This window comes from Mustela nivalis (assembly GCF_964662115.1).
Source record: "Mustela nivalis genome assembly, chromosome: 18".
NCBI classification, from domain to species: Eukaryota; Metazoa; Chordata; class Mammalia; order Carnivora; family Mustelidae; genus Mustela; species Mustela nivalis.
This window is the reverse complement of record NC_139037.1, coordinates 331,474-346,478: the sequence shown is the minus strand read 5'-3', so window position 1 is coordinate 346,478 and position 15,005 is coordinate 331,474. Positions and strand designations below refer to the sequence as shown.

Sequence of the window (15,005 nt, the reverse complement as noted above, 5' to 3'; positions counted from 1 at the left end):
CCCAGAGCTCGCGGTGCGCACGGGGCGTGCGGTTCGGCGTGGTGACGCAGCCTCAGGTGGGTGCGGCGGCCTGAGTCTGTCTGTGGTTCCCGATTTCTGGTCCCTGAGAGCAGCCTCTGGGGGGGCCCGGAGGCGGGGGTCAGGCCGCTCCCTAACTAGGCCAGCCTCGGTGCCAGGCGCCTGACCCTGCGCTAAGGCCACTCGTGCGGAGGCGGGATGGGAGAAACGGCGCGCTTGGGGGATCGCAGCCCAGTGCGAGGAAGGTCCTCTGTGGACCCGCCTCCCTGGTCAGGTTCTGCCCCTTGGCTTCTGGGCCCCTCGGAAGGGGGACCAGAGATGGGACCCGCCTGGGAGTTTTCTCTCAATAAAGAATTTTCACCCGGCATTTCCCTGCGGGTGTGTCTTCGGATCCTTCCGATGGGACTTTCAGAAAAACACTAACCAAGCTGGGGGTCTCGAGACGCTTTGCGGACCCCGGCTCGGCACAGAGGCATGTCGCGTCCTGAACCTGCCCTAGGGCCACACCGCCCCAGGAGCCTGCTAACTCCGGGTCGTCTCTCCGGCTTGTCCGCAGAAGGCTGGAGCGTCCCCTCTCTCCTCCGTTCGCCGCGGAGTTCATCGGGTCTCCGGCCCGGAGGCCTCGGGGGTTGTTCATCCGTGGCCGCGGCCCCCGGCCCTGCGATGACTGTTACCGCCTCGTGCAGAGTCACGGGACCGACTGGGTCGTCAACTCCAGGGAGATGGGGTTCCGATGCCGCTGTGTGGGCCTCGGGCGACTCCTCTCAGCTGCTGCTCGCTACTCTAGGGCACGCGTGACTCTTCTCTGTGGGTCACCCGAACCCGGGCAGGTCTTCGCACTGTTTCCGCCCATAGAATGGAAGTGATCTTGTTTGGCTTCCCAGGTTAGCTCCTTAAAACGCCCTGTTGTCTTGAGCTGTTTGCTCTTGGAATCCAGCCATCTTCTTGTGGGAGAGCCGGCAGCACATGGAGAGACCTTGCCCTGGGCTGAATAATGTCCCCCAGATCCGCACCCCGCTAGAACCTGGGAATGGGCACTTGTTTGGAAACAGATTCTTTGCAGATATAATCGTTAGGGTGAAGTCATGCTGAACTAGGACAGGCCCTAAATCCCAAATGACTGATGCTGTTGTAAGAAGACAGGAGTCCAGACACAGCCTGTGGGGAGAAGGCTGTGGTGATGGAGGCGGAGGCTGGGGCTCTGCCTCCAGCGACCAGCCCAGGACTGCAGGAGCCAGGAAGCTGAACCGGGCAAGCCAGGGTTCTGCTCTAGGACTCTGAGGGAGTAGGGTTCCACCAGCATCTTGAATTCTGGCCTGCAGAACTCGAATAAATGTCTGGTTTTTCACAGCACTCCGTTTATGGCCGCAAGAGGAAATGAAAGAAAGAAGGCCTCACCTGATTCTGGGAATGGAGCTGAGTCCTGACTGAGGTCCTAGCTCTCGACAAAGCTCTGGATGATTCCAGTCTCTGACATTGGGTCACCCAACCTGGAAACTGACCTAGTTGACGCTGGGGGTGCAGAGATGGGCTGTCCCCACTGAACCATGGAAGGGTCACGAGCAAAGTACAGGACTCCTACTGTGTTGAAGGCGGGGGGGTTGTTACGCAGCAGTCCGTGGGTGACCAGGAGCCGAGCCTCTCTCACTCCACCTCCACCCTCCTGGGGCTGGATGCGGCATTGTCTGACTCCCCGTGTCCAGGCCTCTTGTGACCTGGTCGGAGGGTCATTTGGCCTTTGCGTTGGCCCAGGACTGCAGCTCGTTCTCGAAGCTGCCGCCCAGTACACCCCACCCTGGGTGTAATCCTATTTGCCACCACGCTCAGCTTTGCCCAGGTTTGGGTTTTACCTGTGTAGTGCACGTGAAATTCTACCTTGTTACTGTGTTAATTTGCACTTCTTGATTTTTAGAGTTTTTAACACTTTTGGTGCTAATTCGCTTTTTAAAACTTTCTTTTGAAGGTGCCTGGCTGGTGCAGTTGTTTAAGCATCTGACTCTTGATTTCGGCTCAAATCATGATTTCAGGGTTGTGAGGTCGAGCCCCCCATCAGGCTCCACACTGATGTGGAGTTGGTTTGAGATTCTCCCTCTGCCTCTCCCCCTGTTTGGGCACGCCCACTCGCTCACTCTCTCCAAACCCAAAAACCTTCCTCCTCTGTAGATGGTCTCTTCACAGACTTGGCTATTTTTCTATTCAGGCCTGCTGCCTTTTTCTTGTTGATTTGCAGGGTTTCTGGGGCGGGGGGGGAGTGGATTACTCATCCATTTTATTCATGAGCCGTGGGCTCAGCCTGTCCAAGGGCAGCGCCTGGAAGAGGGTGCAGAGGAGACAGCCCACATGGGGCCCATCCCCAGATGTGTGGTCCCCAGCACCAAGCCAAAAGGTACCTGTACTGTCAGGCTCAGCTGAAGACACCCCTTCACCCTCCATCGGCTCTATGAAGGGGCCTTTAAAATCCCGTCCTTGAGATGTCAATGCTAAGGACTGAAGCCTGGAGGTTACCTTCCTTTCCCAAGGCTCTGTGATGGGTAGGGTTCTCACCCAGGTCTGGGGTGCTCAGAACTCTACACTTACAAGAGCATAAGCAGAATGTCAGGGGGTCAAGGGCAGAGCAAGGGTGGGGAGACAAAGACAAGGGGTTGGGTGTGTGCTGGCTTGTCTGCTCCAGGGACACTGGCAGGCAGAGGACCCCAGGCCACCAAAGTTCCTGAGAGACGACAGCTGTCCCGGGGATTTGGGTTGGCCTGCCCCAGCCCACTGGGCCCAGCACCCAACTGTGGGGTCTTGACCGCAGGTGCCTGTTGGCCTGCTGAACTCAGACTAAGTCTGCCATCATGAGATATAGCCCAGAGAAGATGCGTCCCCTGTTGTGGACTCAGTTCCTCATGGAATCCCTGGGCAGACGGACCTGCAGAGCACCCAGTAAGCGCCAACTGCTGTTGCTGTTTCCGAAAAGCCTGCCCCCGGAGCACCCGCACACTGCTCCCATTGCTGGCCCCCTGCGTGGCTGCACCCAAACCCCTCGCCTGGGTGGTAACTCAGGTTTGCCTGGGGCCCCTCCTCCCCTGGCAGATGCTGCCTGCAGGGGGAGTTGGGCTGCCTTCTCCTCTTCAGGGACGACACAGACCACAACTAAGGGCACCCACACGTGTTTCTCACCCAGAGAAAGATGCTTCCCAAGAGCCCTTCAGGCCAAGAGGTCCACTCCCAGGTCCTGCCCAGCCCACTTGGCCCTGCAGAGCCTGTCCTGTCCTGGGGGTGCAGCCCCAGGGGGTCTGGGAGCTGGCTTCTGGGACAGTCCAGCTCTTGCTGGTCAGCGGGGGGGGGGGGGCGGGGCGGGGCGGGGCTGTGCTTCTCGGGCCTCCATGTGGCCAGTGGTGTGGCAAGCATGCACGCTGGGGGCTTAAGATACCAGTGACCTCTTTATTGTTAGCGGTGTCAGTGGCTTCCTGGGGCATGTGACAGAGTGGACACTGGGCTGCAGACAGGCACTGACCCTCGGGTTCACACTGGCCCAGGAGGGGACATGCAGGAATGGAAAGTGGCCAAGGGTCCCCGCAAGTCCAGTGCTTACCACACCAAGGGCTGGAGCAGCTCAGAGGCCCCAGACACAGGTGGGAGCCCTGGGCGTCCCTGGGCTCCAGGGCAGAATGGAGTGATCAGTGCCCGGGAGTAAATAGTATGGTTGCAAACCACCTGGGTCCCATGGGTGGGAAGCAGGGGTGGGGACAGGTCCTCTTCTTGACCCTAACCAGACACCGGTGCTGGAAGCTCACTGTCACAGGGAACGGGAAGGAGAGAACCACACCTGCCCTCTGCCAGGCCCAGGGTCCCCTCCCGACCATGGAGATGCGGGGCTGTGCGGGTCCCAGGGGAGTCCAGTGTCTGCCGCTCCAGCATGGAGCCTCTCAGGCCTACTTCCTAGGAGCTGGTTGAGCTCAGCTCTGTCCTCTGAGGAACAGAGGTGTCTCATCAGGTCCCTGGGGACAGATGTCAGGTTAGGGCAGGTGTGAGAGCAGCAGAGCCCCGGCACAGCTGGCCTACTGCCCCCCAAGAGCGGGTGACTCGTGGACGGTTCTCAGCGGGTCGTGTCCTCCTCTACTTGCCCAGAGCCCCTCGGGGCAGCAGCTCCACGTAGTTCAGGGCGCTCTGCAGGGAGGTCAGGCAGTAGCCCTCCTCTCCGATCAGGTACCTGTGCGGAGGCAGGCACAGGCAGCACCTGTCACCTCCAGGGGATGCAAGGAGGCCCCCAGCACTTTGGAAGGGTGTCTGCCCTCATGGGGACGTCCAGGGGACAAAGCCCTGGGTGCTGAGGTCCCCCAGGGGTCTGTCAGGGAGGCTGGGCTAGAGGACAGCCCACTCCCCAGGCAAATGCTCCTCAAGAGACGGCCCCCCAGTTCCTGTCTCGGCAGTATGCCAAGCAAGGGGTGGTGGGAAGGGGCTAGAAAAAGGGACCACGGGCTTTATGGGCAGGTGGACCCCCGACCCGGGAGCACATGCCCAGTGCCCGTGCCGGCCCCACTGCAGCTGGGGGTTCCTACCCCTCATGGATGAACTCCTCCAAGGCTGCGCACTCCGACACCAACTGGGGGAGGCCACTTCTCAGCACCACAAAGGACAAGATGGGCAGCAGGTCATCGGCACCACTGTTGGGCAGAGGCACAGCTGGCCAGTAGGCTCCAGGGGCCAGTACAGCCGCTCAATCCCCAAAACCCTGCAGCCCCCATTTTGGCCTCTGGAGTGGTCCTCGGCTTGCCAGCAGCTCGCCCTGCACCCCTCCTGCCTGCCTGCACGGGGAGTTGGGGGTGGACTCCGATCAGCAGCACTGGCAGCCACTCCAGGTGGCAAGGCTGTCCCTGATTGGGAACCATGTGCTGCGGAGCCCACACCTGGCCAGGGGGATGCCCTCCAGGGCATGTGTGGGGACAGCCTCAGCCCCACTGGCCTGCCCACACCTGTGGCGCTGGATAACAGAGGGGAGGGCCTGTGTCCCAGGCAGCCTGCTGAACCTGTGACCGGAACCAGGCACCTGAGATCCCCCACAAGAGGCATCTAGGGGAGCTAAAGAGGTGCTCAGGGAGGCTCATGCAGGCTCCTAGCCCAAGGGGCCCACAGGTTGGTGGTGTCTGAGAAGAGCATGGCAGCAAAGACTCTGGCTTGAGTAGGACCACCCACCAGGAAGGCTTCGGCCACTGGGAGCTCCTGCTCGTGGCCCTGCCCCCACGACCCTGGGCACTGCACCCCCGTATGTGCAACACAGCCCTCACTCCTCCTCAGACCCCCGAAGGAGAGGAGGGAGTGTGGGATTGCAACTGCGACCCATGACACCTTCAGCCCTACAACTCTCAACACCTACAGCTGTGTACTCTGAAGCCACATGGTCAACTGGTGAAGGGCGGCCCTCCAGTGCAGCCCTGCAGCTGAGGTCCTGGGGTTGCTGGGGTGGAGGGCATCTGTCTCTTTCTCCTTGGGTGGAGTTCTTCCCTGCTCATCTCGTGCTTAACTCTAGCTTCTATCTAACCATTATCTCCAGGCCCTTGGGTGCTAAAACCCACCCACCAGGTTCAAGTGACTGGTGTCTTCTTTATAACACGGGTCCCTGGGGCAGGGTGGCGGCAGGCAGAGCCCCTGCAGGTGCAGGCGAGCTTCGGGCCCCAAGCGGGGACCAGGGCAAGAGGCTGCTGGCCCCGGGAGGGTTCAGATGAGACAAACAGAAGCCGGCATCAGAGACGCAGGAGAAGACCCCCGCCTCACCTCAGGATGGCGGGCAGGAATGATCGGGAACCCCAGGTCTGGGGGCTTCGCACACGGAGCAAGCTCTTTACTGAGGCTGGGGCTGTTTCCCCACACGTGCTTCTGGGACAAGCAACCCTAAATTTCACTGGATTAGCCGCTGGTTCCTAACTCCTAAGAAGCCCTACCCAGATGGGCGGGAATGCGTCGTCTGCGGGGGCTCGCGCCGCTGGGGGAAATGGGCGCTGCTGGGGCCCAAGGCCCAGACGGGAACCTGCGTTCTAGGTGCTGGGGCAAGACGGGAGGGCTCTCCCCGCACCGCAGGCCCCCGCAGGCCCAGAGCCCACCCCGGGCTGTGAACTTCTGGGACTCACATGGCCGTGGCACCCAGCAGGGGTCTGGCCTCCGGGGCGGCCTCGTGGGCGCGGCAGTAATCCTCGGCGCAGGCGCAGATGACCCGGAGCACGCGCACTGCGGCACAGAAAGGGGGCTGCACGGGGGGTGGGGGGTGGGTGGGGCCGGTCCCGGGCGAGCCCAGAGGCCGCATCAGCTCCCAGGCACCCACCCGTGCTGCCCGGTGCCCGAGTCCCTCCCGGAGCGGAGCCCTGGCGTGGCTTCTGTCCCGGAGACACACCCCCAAGGGACAGGAGGCGAGGTCGGTCTGCCGCTCGGGGCCCACCGAGAGTCCAGGTCAGCCTCCGGGACGGAGCCTTGTCTGACCGCGTCCGTCCCCGTCCGCCCTCCGGAGCGCGGCCCTCACCGATGCACTCCAGCTTCTTCTGCGGACAGCTCTCCAGGACCAGCAGGCCCAGCTCTCGGGCCGCCGCGCAGTAGGGGTAAGCACCGGCGCCCGAGGCCTCCAGGTCCCGGGGCAGGAGCTTCCTGGGAACGCCCACGGCGGCGGGGGACGCGTTCCTGTAGAGTTCCATGCTCCTGCTCAGGGCGGCCTCCCGGAGGCGGTGCACGCTCCTGGGGCAGAGAGAGGCCGGGCTCAGCCGGGCAGGGTGGGTGTGGCACGACGGGCCCACTGGAAGCATCTGAGGAGGGCTGGAGAGTAAAGCAGCCGCTGGAAGCGTGCCCCGGGGTCCTGGAGTGGAAGGGCCTGTGGGGGTCTGGGACGGGGCGTACCTATAGAGCGCCAGCAGCAGGGGCCAGAGTGGAGAGAAGAAGGGCTCCTCGATGCAGGCCAGGCACCGGTCCTTGGAGGCGGCTGCATTCAGGCCTTCGAAAGCCAGGAGGGTCAGCGAGAGCAGCCTGTCTGCCGGAAGCAGAGCCCGCACGATGGCGCTGTGGGACGGCTGGGCCCTGCCACCCCAGGCTGGCCACCCCTGGAGGTCATCCCCAGCCAGCCTGGGGTGCCCGGGGGTGGGGGGCCCATACCTGCTCCCACCCTCCCAGAGCCAGCCTCAGTGTGGACAGCACCACAGTGTTCTGGCTTGCTGGGCTGGGGCCCTCCACTCCCCTCCAGCTCCCCACTTCCATGCCCACGGGCTCTGCGGTTGGAGCACCCAGGAGCTCACAAAATCATGCCCGGCTCCCTAAGGAACTAAGAAGACAGGCTGAGAAAGGACAGCCTCTTTCTGAAGGGCTGGAACTGCAGGGACCTGTCAGACACTCAGAAGCAGGTTTAAAACAAGACCCGAGGCCCCGTCCTGGTGATCTTGGAAGGAATTCCAAGCCCCTGTTGGAACTCCCTCGCTGGTTTTCAGAAAACCCTGGAAGCCTTCCTCCTTGGAAGTGACCTGGCAGTCTCCAGCCACCCTAGGCACCAACCCTCAGGGAGTCCACACACTGTTCTTAAAATGGAAAAGGCCATTGTCCCCAGGGTGCACACGTCTGATGGTTCTTACTTTGGAATGACCTGAGCCTAACCCTGTGGGCCAGCCAACCACCTGGCGGCCAGGACATCTGACAGCAGACCCTTCCCCAAACAGAAGTCTGGAACCCACCAGACTGCCTTTCCCGGGGCAGCCCAGCGAGCAGACGACCCAGGATGGGGGAGACCTCAGGCCCGCAGCCGGCCTCACCTGCTCTCAGAGCACGCACCTGCCTGTCTACTAAACACGAAGTCTGCCCCAGAGAAGGGGGGACAGACAGGGCTCTGCAGACCACGCCCGGCGGGCCGCCTACCAGAGGAAAGCCTGTCCTCCCAAGGGCCCAGGCTTCAGAACTGGGGCAGCCCCCCCCCCGCGCGTCCTGTGGGCACGCAGGCCCTCACCGATGGCGTCGTGTATGTCCTTCACGGTGCTCTTCAGCTGCTCCTGCAGCGGCTCCTTCTTCACGCCCGTCGTCTGGGGCTCAGGTGGCCACCCTCGCCCCCGGCCCCACCCCTCAGAAGTAGCCAAGAAGTGTTCGAGGTCCTCAAAGGAGCTGTCTTTGCCCTGCACACCGGTCCAGCTGGGAGCCAGGGGCGAGGAGGGCCCCGCGGGGCTGCTGTCCGGCCCTCTGTCTGGGGCGCCGGTGTGAGGAGGGGGCACGGGGGGACTGGCGTGGGTTCCCTCCGACGGCCGCGGGGCCGGGCTGGGCTCCGCGGGGGAGAGCATGCAGTAGAGGCTGTGCGAGGGCCGGAGTCGCCGGCTTCCAGGGGCCAGCAGCCCGTCAGCATCCGGGGGCAGAGAGCAGCAGCCGGGGGTGGGGGCGGCGCCCACAGCGGCCCTGCTCACGAGGGGGTACAGCGTCTGGTACACCGCACACTGGAGCTTCTTCAGGAGCTGCGAGATGGGGTGGTCGGGGATGCTGCGAGCACAGGGACAGGGTGAGGCTGCGGCGCTGGGGCCACGCCCTCACCTGCCAGCCGCCAGCCGGCCCTGGGGCCCCATCGCACACCTCGGAGAAGCAGCTCAGCAGCTCCGCCGCATCCTTGGGAGTGAATGTGGCTGATAAAGCCGGACCCGCCCCTCTGAGAAGGTAGGAGGTGGCGGCTAAAGGACCAAGAGGAAGGCTAGCTGGGATGTCCGCAACCCCAGCCCTGAGAAGGGCTCCTGCGGGTGCCCCGTTCAGCCAGCCCCGGTCTCCTCCTCACTTTCTTTTCTGGCGTCGGCCTGCCAGTAGGGCCAACAGGATGGAGGGAGGGAGGGAGGCCCTGGTACCTGAGCAGGTGGGAGACCAGGCTGGTCACGAGCGACAGGTCCCCGGGGCTTTTCTTGAGCCGGGCCTTCCAGTGCTTTGGCCAGTCCTGCGGGGCAGAAGACTTTGGAGCGCATGGCTGGATCCCTGCATGCTTCCCCACCAAGGCTGCCCCCGAGGAGACCACTGCCACACTGTCCGTGCTCGCCCTGGGGCGTCGGGAAGACCCAAGGCCAACAGGTCCCGGGAATAGCAACCTGTGGCAGCCCCAGCCTCGGCTCCCGGCACTCACGTGGTCTTGCTCGTACTCGAGGATGGCGGCATAGAGGGCCCGCTGCTCCCGCTCCTCGGGGGTCAGGGCCACTTGACTGCAGAACCTCCTGGGGAGAAAGAGCCAGCTGGGAGCCTCAGGGCAGCAGTTCCCACCAGTCCTCTGGGCTGTCCCCAGACCCGCGGGAGGAGACGCACCTGTTGGCTGCCTCCTGGAGCCGCAGCCGGCGCTCCTCCATCTTCCTGTGCAGCTGGGGCGGCAGAGTCAAGGCTGTGGCTGGGGGGCATCCCCCTCCACTAGCCGGCACGGAGTTCCTGGGCACCTGGGAGGTACGGCCAGGCCAGGCGGGGCAGAGGAGGGCAGGCCGGAGGACGGGTGCTCTCAGGGAACGAAGCCAGGCCCAGCTGACCGCAAGCAGGGGGAGGAGCCCGTGGGTGCTCCGAGGAACAGGAGGGCGCGCGCAGCGGCCAGCAGGGCAGGAGCCGTCCCTCAAGGACACGACTCTCTGAAGCGAGACGGATTCCATCTCCGCCCCAAGAGCGGCACCTTCACCTCCCCCTCGCCCCCTTCTCCCTCAGCTTGGGACACCGGGGACGGAGAGAAAGGATACTGTCTCCTCGCGGGCTTTGGCGATCACAAGGTTCTCCAGCATCTGTCGTTGCAGGGACAAGGTCTAGAAGGGGAGGAGAAAGTAAGGCCCTACTGCTCTTCCACCACCAAGCCAGACCCTCCCTGGGACCTGCTCACCAGGGAGGTCTTCTGCACGGCCTGGCTAGGGTCCAGACGGGCCATCCGTGCCTCGTAGGCGGCCTTCAGCTTCTGGTTCTGCAGAGACGCCTCCTCCAGAGGGGTCAGCTCCCTGGGAATAGCGACAAGCTGCTGTCCAGGCCCCAGGAAGCTCTGGAATCCTCTGGTAACCTGAGGACCCTCCCCGACCAAGCTCTGAGACCGGAAGGTGAGCTGGTGGTGCGGCGGGGAGGCAGGCAGGAATTGAAAAGGAGGGAGGAGGTCTGGGGTGGACTGGGGACCCGTGCTGACCTGGGCCTGCAGTAGCTAAGACGTCTGAGTTTTCAAGAGAAGGCAGACATTGTGCTTTTTGTAGATGAGGTATGTGTGTCTGACAACAACATGAAACTTTCTAACGGCATCATGTGAGCACAACAACTAGATGAGCTTGCCACCCGTTACAGTGAGAACCGGGTCTACTCCGTAGGAAGAGCCGCCAAAAGCTACCCCCACCCCGCGCAGAGTCTTTGGGTTTCACAGGTCTTCACGCTTGCGCAGTGGGCGAGGGTCAGCTGTGAGGGCTCCAGCTGTGGGAAAACCTGTCCTGGGATGGAAGTCTCCTGCCTGGTCCTGCCCTGAAACCTCACGTGCGCAGGTGAGGGGTCTGGACCCTTTCGGTGCCTGTGGCCCCTGAGGACTGGCAGCAGCAGGGCCAGGAGCCAGCCCTTGCCTGTCTGAGTGGGGATTCTTGTATGTGATTGTGTTTCGTCAGTTCCAGAAACTTCTATCCTGTTAGCTCTTCAAATAATGCCTCTCCCACTTTCTTTCTTTTCCCAGAAGTCCAATAATCTTGTTAGATTTTCGATCTCCCTCTCAGACTTTCTTTTTTCTCTCCCTCTCTGAGACGTTCAGAGGATCTACTGACCCTTTAACCGATTCACTCATTCTTTCTGCAGTTATGTCTGGTCTGCTATAAAATCGACTGCTCATTTCCGTGTGCACGCGTGCACTTTCACTGCAGGATACGATGTGTTGTTACTGTTTTGAGTTAGTTTTTAAAAAGAATTTTGGCATTTTTTTTTATTTTGTTTCTACTTGGTTCTTTATTTGCTGGGTCTGATTTTATGGTGGTTTGTTTTTTTTTTTCCTCCCCTGACACTATTTTCCAACTTGCTTTTTCCTCCTGTGAATGGACAGAGCACGACGGTCTCACGAAACGTCTGCTAACTCTGCCTGGAAGCTTGCAGGCCATTTCCATGCTTACTCTCTAAGCTTCTGGTTTCTCTCTGGACTTGCATGTCTCTGACTGGGTGTCATTTGTGCACATGCTTCTGTCCAAAGGGGATTTGGATGTTTTTGTCAAGCACGAGGCTATTTCCATTCTCGGGCCCGTTTTAACGAAAACCACCCTGGTTAGCTCACTTTGCCTGGACTTCAAACCCAGGCTCAGCCCACCTTCCGTTTGGCCCTCTCTTACTTCTTAGAACCTTGTGACTCTACCACCTGAAGCTTCTGGAAGATCTCGGGCGGCAGAAATGGAGATAGTTTCCCCCCTTCATCCGAGTACACCCGGCGATGTCGACTGGTAGATGAGGTGCCGGGAGCAGCCACGGGCACAGCTGGCTTCAGGTGTGTTTTCCCTGCAAGACGCACACAAGCAAGGGGCATCGTGGAGTCCAGCGCGCCACAGACACATGGATTTGTGTGTGGGGGGTGTCCGAGGGAAATCTGCTGGAGACCCACCGAGCTGGGCAGCTGTTGACTGGGCCCTCTCCAGACACTGCTCAGCCAGTTTCAGCATCTTTGAGGTGTCTGGGGCCAGAGTGTCTCCACCTTCTGGGGAGCAAGAGACAAGAAAACTGATCACCATCGCCTTTGTCACTAAACAGAGTCTTGCCGAAATAAAAACAAGGACAAGCCCAGCCTCTCCTGACCTCTGACCCCTCTGCCGGTCTAGCCCCCTCCTCCTCTCTTCCCCCGGGGGTCACCCCGCCCCCTCCTCATCCCTGACCTCTAGCTCACCTCATCTCCTCATTTCTGATCATCTGACGGGGGTTGACTTCCTGATGCCACGTGGGCTCCCAGCTTGGCCAGCCCAGCATGGAACTGTCCTGACATCCTGGACATCATCCCGGCTGGACTCTCAGAGCCCCTCCTCTGCCTTTTCTCAGCAAACGCCTTCCTCGTACTTACAGCCTCTCCCCACGGTGCGCCTTGTAGGGGCCACGGACCATTTCCCAGACACAACTTCACCACCTATCTCCTGTGCTCTGGCTGTGCTTGACCCTGCCCCTGGCCCATGCTGGGGGGCCTTCTGTTCTGTATTCCCTGCTGGGGCCGGGGGGGCGGGCAGTCACTCTCATCAGGAGGTACAGGCTACAGGAGCTGCCTCCAAAGGTCTTCCCTGGACCCCACCAGCCATAGTCTCTGATCCACTGTGCTCCCACTACAGCCAGCCTCTCACCGCACCCTGTTCTGGCCCTCTGACTCCCACGGAAATTCCCCTCACTTCTGCCCTCACATTGAGCCCCTCTCTGAGGGCTCCTCCACCTTTCAGGGTCTCTCTCTTCCAGAACACTGCGCCCCTCCCCCAGGTCTACTGCTGCGCCCCTCTCCCAGGCCTCAGTCTTGCAGGGCCGAGAGCTCTGCTAAGCTCACTGCCTCTCTGGGGCAGCTCTGGTTCTGGTGACTCTGACGTCTCCCATAGCCACCAGGGTGCTCAGCACCTGTAGGAAACAAGCTCAGGACGGAGCTCTCTATTCTTCCCACACGAGTCTGCACCTGCCACCCGCTGGACCATCCCTCTGCACCTCACTGTTTTCCCCCAGAAGTCCACTGCTCCCCCCACCCCACCCCACAGCGGCTCACTGTCTCCACCCCCTGCCCTGCCAACCAGTAGCTCACTCCCCCCCCAAATCTGAGAGGTCCACCTTTAAAGAACATCCCCAAGCCCTTTACTGCTCCTATGTCCAAGCAGCCCTATCACTGCCGTCCTCACTGTGAGAACCTCCTGGGGGCTCAGCTTCCATGCTGGCCTCTCTCCCACCAAGCCTCTACCAGTTTCCCCTTACGCCAGAATGGCCCCAATTCCCCCCAAGGCCAGGACTGCCCCAACTGCACCCAGCACCCACTCTCATCTCAGAGGCTTGCACATCTGCTGGGAGTGTGCCCCCAGCCCTCGACCTTTCCACAGCTCCCGCCTTCCTGGGCTAGGGTTCAATGTCCAGTCTCTGGTTACGCCGTTGCATGTCCACCCCCGACAGTTCCCCTCTCTTCCTGCTCCCACACCACGCAAGGACAGCTCGTGCACCCAGTCACCTTCTGCTAACGACCCACGGGTAGGCACAGGACACCCCCAGGCCTGCGACCCCCCAAGCGCTACGCTGTCCATCATTTGTTCGGCCTGGGAGGAGTGGAGAGGCTGAGAGCTGTACCTGGGGTGGTTTCCGCCTCTTCCAGCAGCACCTGGGAGATGTAGTGGATGCTCCTCAGGTACTCCACGTACGCCTCCTGTGCCCGGGCAGAGAAATGGCAGCGGTCAGGCCAAGAGCGGCCAGCAAGTCCATCACGCCTGCCTCCTGCCCTTGTGGGAAGCACAGACATGGTGCCAGCTCATCTCTTGATTTCACCTGAGACCGGGGCCTGAGGTAATGAGCTGGTCGCCCCTCCAGGCGCTCGGTCCTGTCCTGCACAGACAGTCCCCTGGACTTGAAGGGCACCCGCCCCTCGGCTCCCTGCGGCCCCCAGCGCGGCACGAACGGAGCTTCTCCTTCCGTGCGCGGAGAAGCAGCCCCGACGGCCCGGTCTGCAACGAGTGGCCTTCCTGGGCGACTCGGGGGCTCCTGAGTCCGTGGCTTAGAAACCCACAACTTTCCTGAGAGGCTCCCGAGGGCCTGAGACCGCACATCTCAGAATCCCGTCCGGCTGCGGTCCCGGCCGGTCCCGCTCCCGAGCTCCCGACCCCCCAAGCCCGCAGTGTCGAGCCCGAGAGCATCGCCGCTGCCCAGGGTCTGCCGGGCTCCGAGCCAGAGCGCCAGGCTCTGGAAGCCGCGCAGGGCGCCGCGGGTCGCAGGGGAACCTTCCCCAGGTCCAGGGCTCCGCGGGCAGGACACGGCGGGCTGGGAAACGGATGCTGACCGGGCTGGGGCAGCCGCGCTCGCACAGACCCGGCTGGGGCAGGGCAGCGCCCGAGGAAGCAAACGCCGTTCCCGGGCGGCCCGACCGGCCCGGCCTGCCCGTCCGGCCGCGCCGCCCTCCGGACCCGCACCCGCGGCCCGCCCCGCGCTCCCCCCCGGACCCGCACCCGCGCCCCGGCCCCGCGCTGCCCCCCGGACCCGCACCCGCGCTGCCCCCCGGACCCGCACCCGCGGCCCGCCCCGCGCTGCCCCCCGGACCCGCACCCGCGCTGCCCCCCGGACCCGCACCCGCGGCCCGCCCCGCGCTCCCCCCCGGACCCGCACCCGCGCTGCCCCCCGGACCCGCACCCGCGGCCCGCCCCGCGCCCCCCCCGCGACCCCGCGGCCGGTCCGCCTTCCCGGATGCCGCCCCCCGGGAGCCCGAGGAGAGCCGCGCCGGCCCGCGCGGACGGCCCGTCGGTCGGCGGCGGAGGGCGGCTCGCGGAGCCCTGCCCCGACGGCACCGGCGTCTCCGCCCCGTCCCCGGACGGCGGCCCGCAGCGCGCGGGGAGCTGTGCAAGGTCACGGCCGCTGCCCGCGCCGCGCGCCCCCGGAGCCGCGCGAGGGGTCCCCGACGGCGCCCCCGGCCCCGCCCCCGGGACGCCCGCCGCCGCGGCCCCCGCCCCGCCTCGCTCTGAGGCGCCTCACCCGAGGCCGGTTGCCGGTGTCCAGCTCGATGGCCCCGTTGGCCAGCTTCATGGCGCACTGCAGCGGCTTCACCGCGCCGTCCCCGGCCGCAGCGGCCATGGCGCCGGGCTGGGGAGGCCGTGGCGGTGACAGCGGCGGCGGCCCAGGGCGAGACCCGCGGCCCCGACCCCGGAACGCGGCCCGCGCGGGAGTCGGCGCCGCCGGAGCCCTGGACCGCCGGAAGGGGCGGGGCCGGCGCGGCCGCACTTCCGGCGTCGGCGGCCCCTCCCGTCGCTCGACTCGCCGAGCTCCCGAGGCTGGAGGGGCGGCGGCGCTCTCAGGCCTCACGGAGTCGCTGCGAGCGCGTAAGTGGAAGCGTCGGCCCC

The 15,005-nt window shown here is 63.5% G+C and overlaps 1 protein-coding gene across 15 annotated transcripts in view; it reads right to left on the bottom strand.

The window, feature by feature from the left end:
• Positions 1-14,873, bottom strand: part of VPS9D1 (VPS9 domain containing 1) — a 227,980-nt gene extending 213,107 nt beyond the window's left edge. Inside the window, exons 1-15 of one of the 15 annotated variants that reach the window (XR_014305702.1) lie at positions 14,641-14,873; positions 13,252-13,327; positions 11,561-11,653; positions 11,295-11,457; positions 9,839-9,950; positions 9,702-9,764; positions 9,289-9,341; positions 9,113-9,200; positions 8,844-8,929; positions 7,973-8,490; positions 6,883-7,012; positions 6,515-6,801; positions 6,129-6,244; positions 4,563-4,667; positions 3,431-4,213 (exon numbers count right to left, since the gene is read on the bottom strand). Coding sequence is in view for 10 of the 15 variants with exons in the window: in XM_082711462.1 (XP_082567588.1) it covers positions 4,120-4,213; positions 4,563-4,667; positions 6,129-6,225; positions 6,515-6,801; positions 6,883-7,012; positions 7,973-8,490; positions 8,844-8,929; positions 9,113-9,200; positions 9,289-9,341; positions 9,702-9,764; positions 9,839-9,950; positions 11,295-11,457; positions 11,561-11,653; positions 13,252-13,327; positions 14,641-14,739 (2,064 nt within the window). In the remaining 5 variants the exon portion in view is untranslated. Of the gene's footprint in view, positions 1-3,430; positions 4,214-4,562; positions 4,668-5,821; positions 6,245-6,319; positions 6,802-6,882; positions 7,013-7,972; positions 8,491-8,843; positions 8,930-9,112; positions 9,201-9,288; positions 9,342-9,701; positions 9,765-9,838; positions 9,951-11,294; positions 11,458-11,560; positions 11,654-13,251; positions 13,328-14,640 lie in introns of those variants that run through there. The other 14 variants (XR_014305703.1, XR_014305704.1, XR_014305705.1 and 11 more) reach the window with 14 other exon arrangements.
• Between the last annotated feature and the right edge of the window lie 132 nt (positions 14,874-15,005).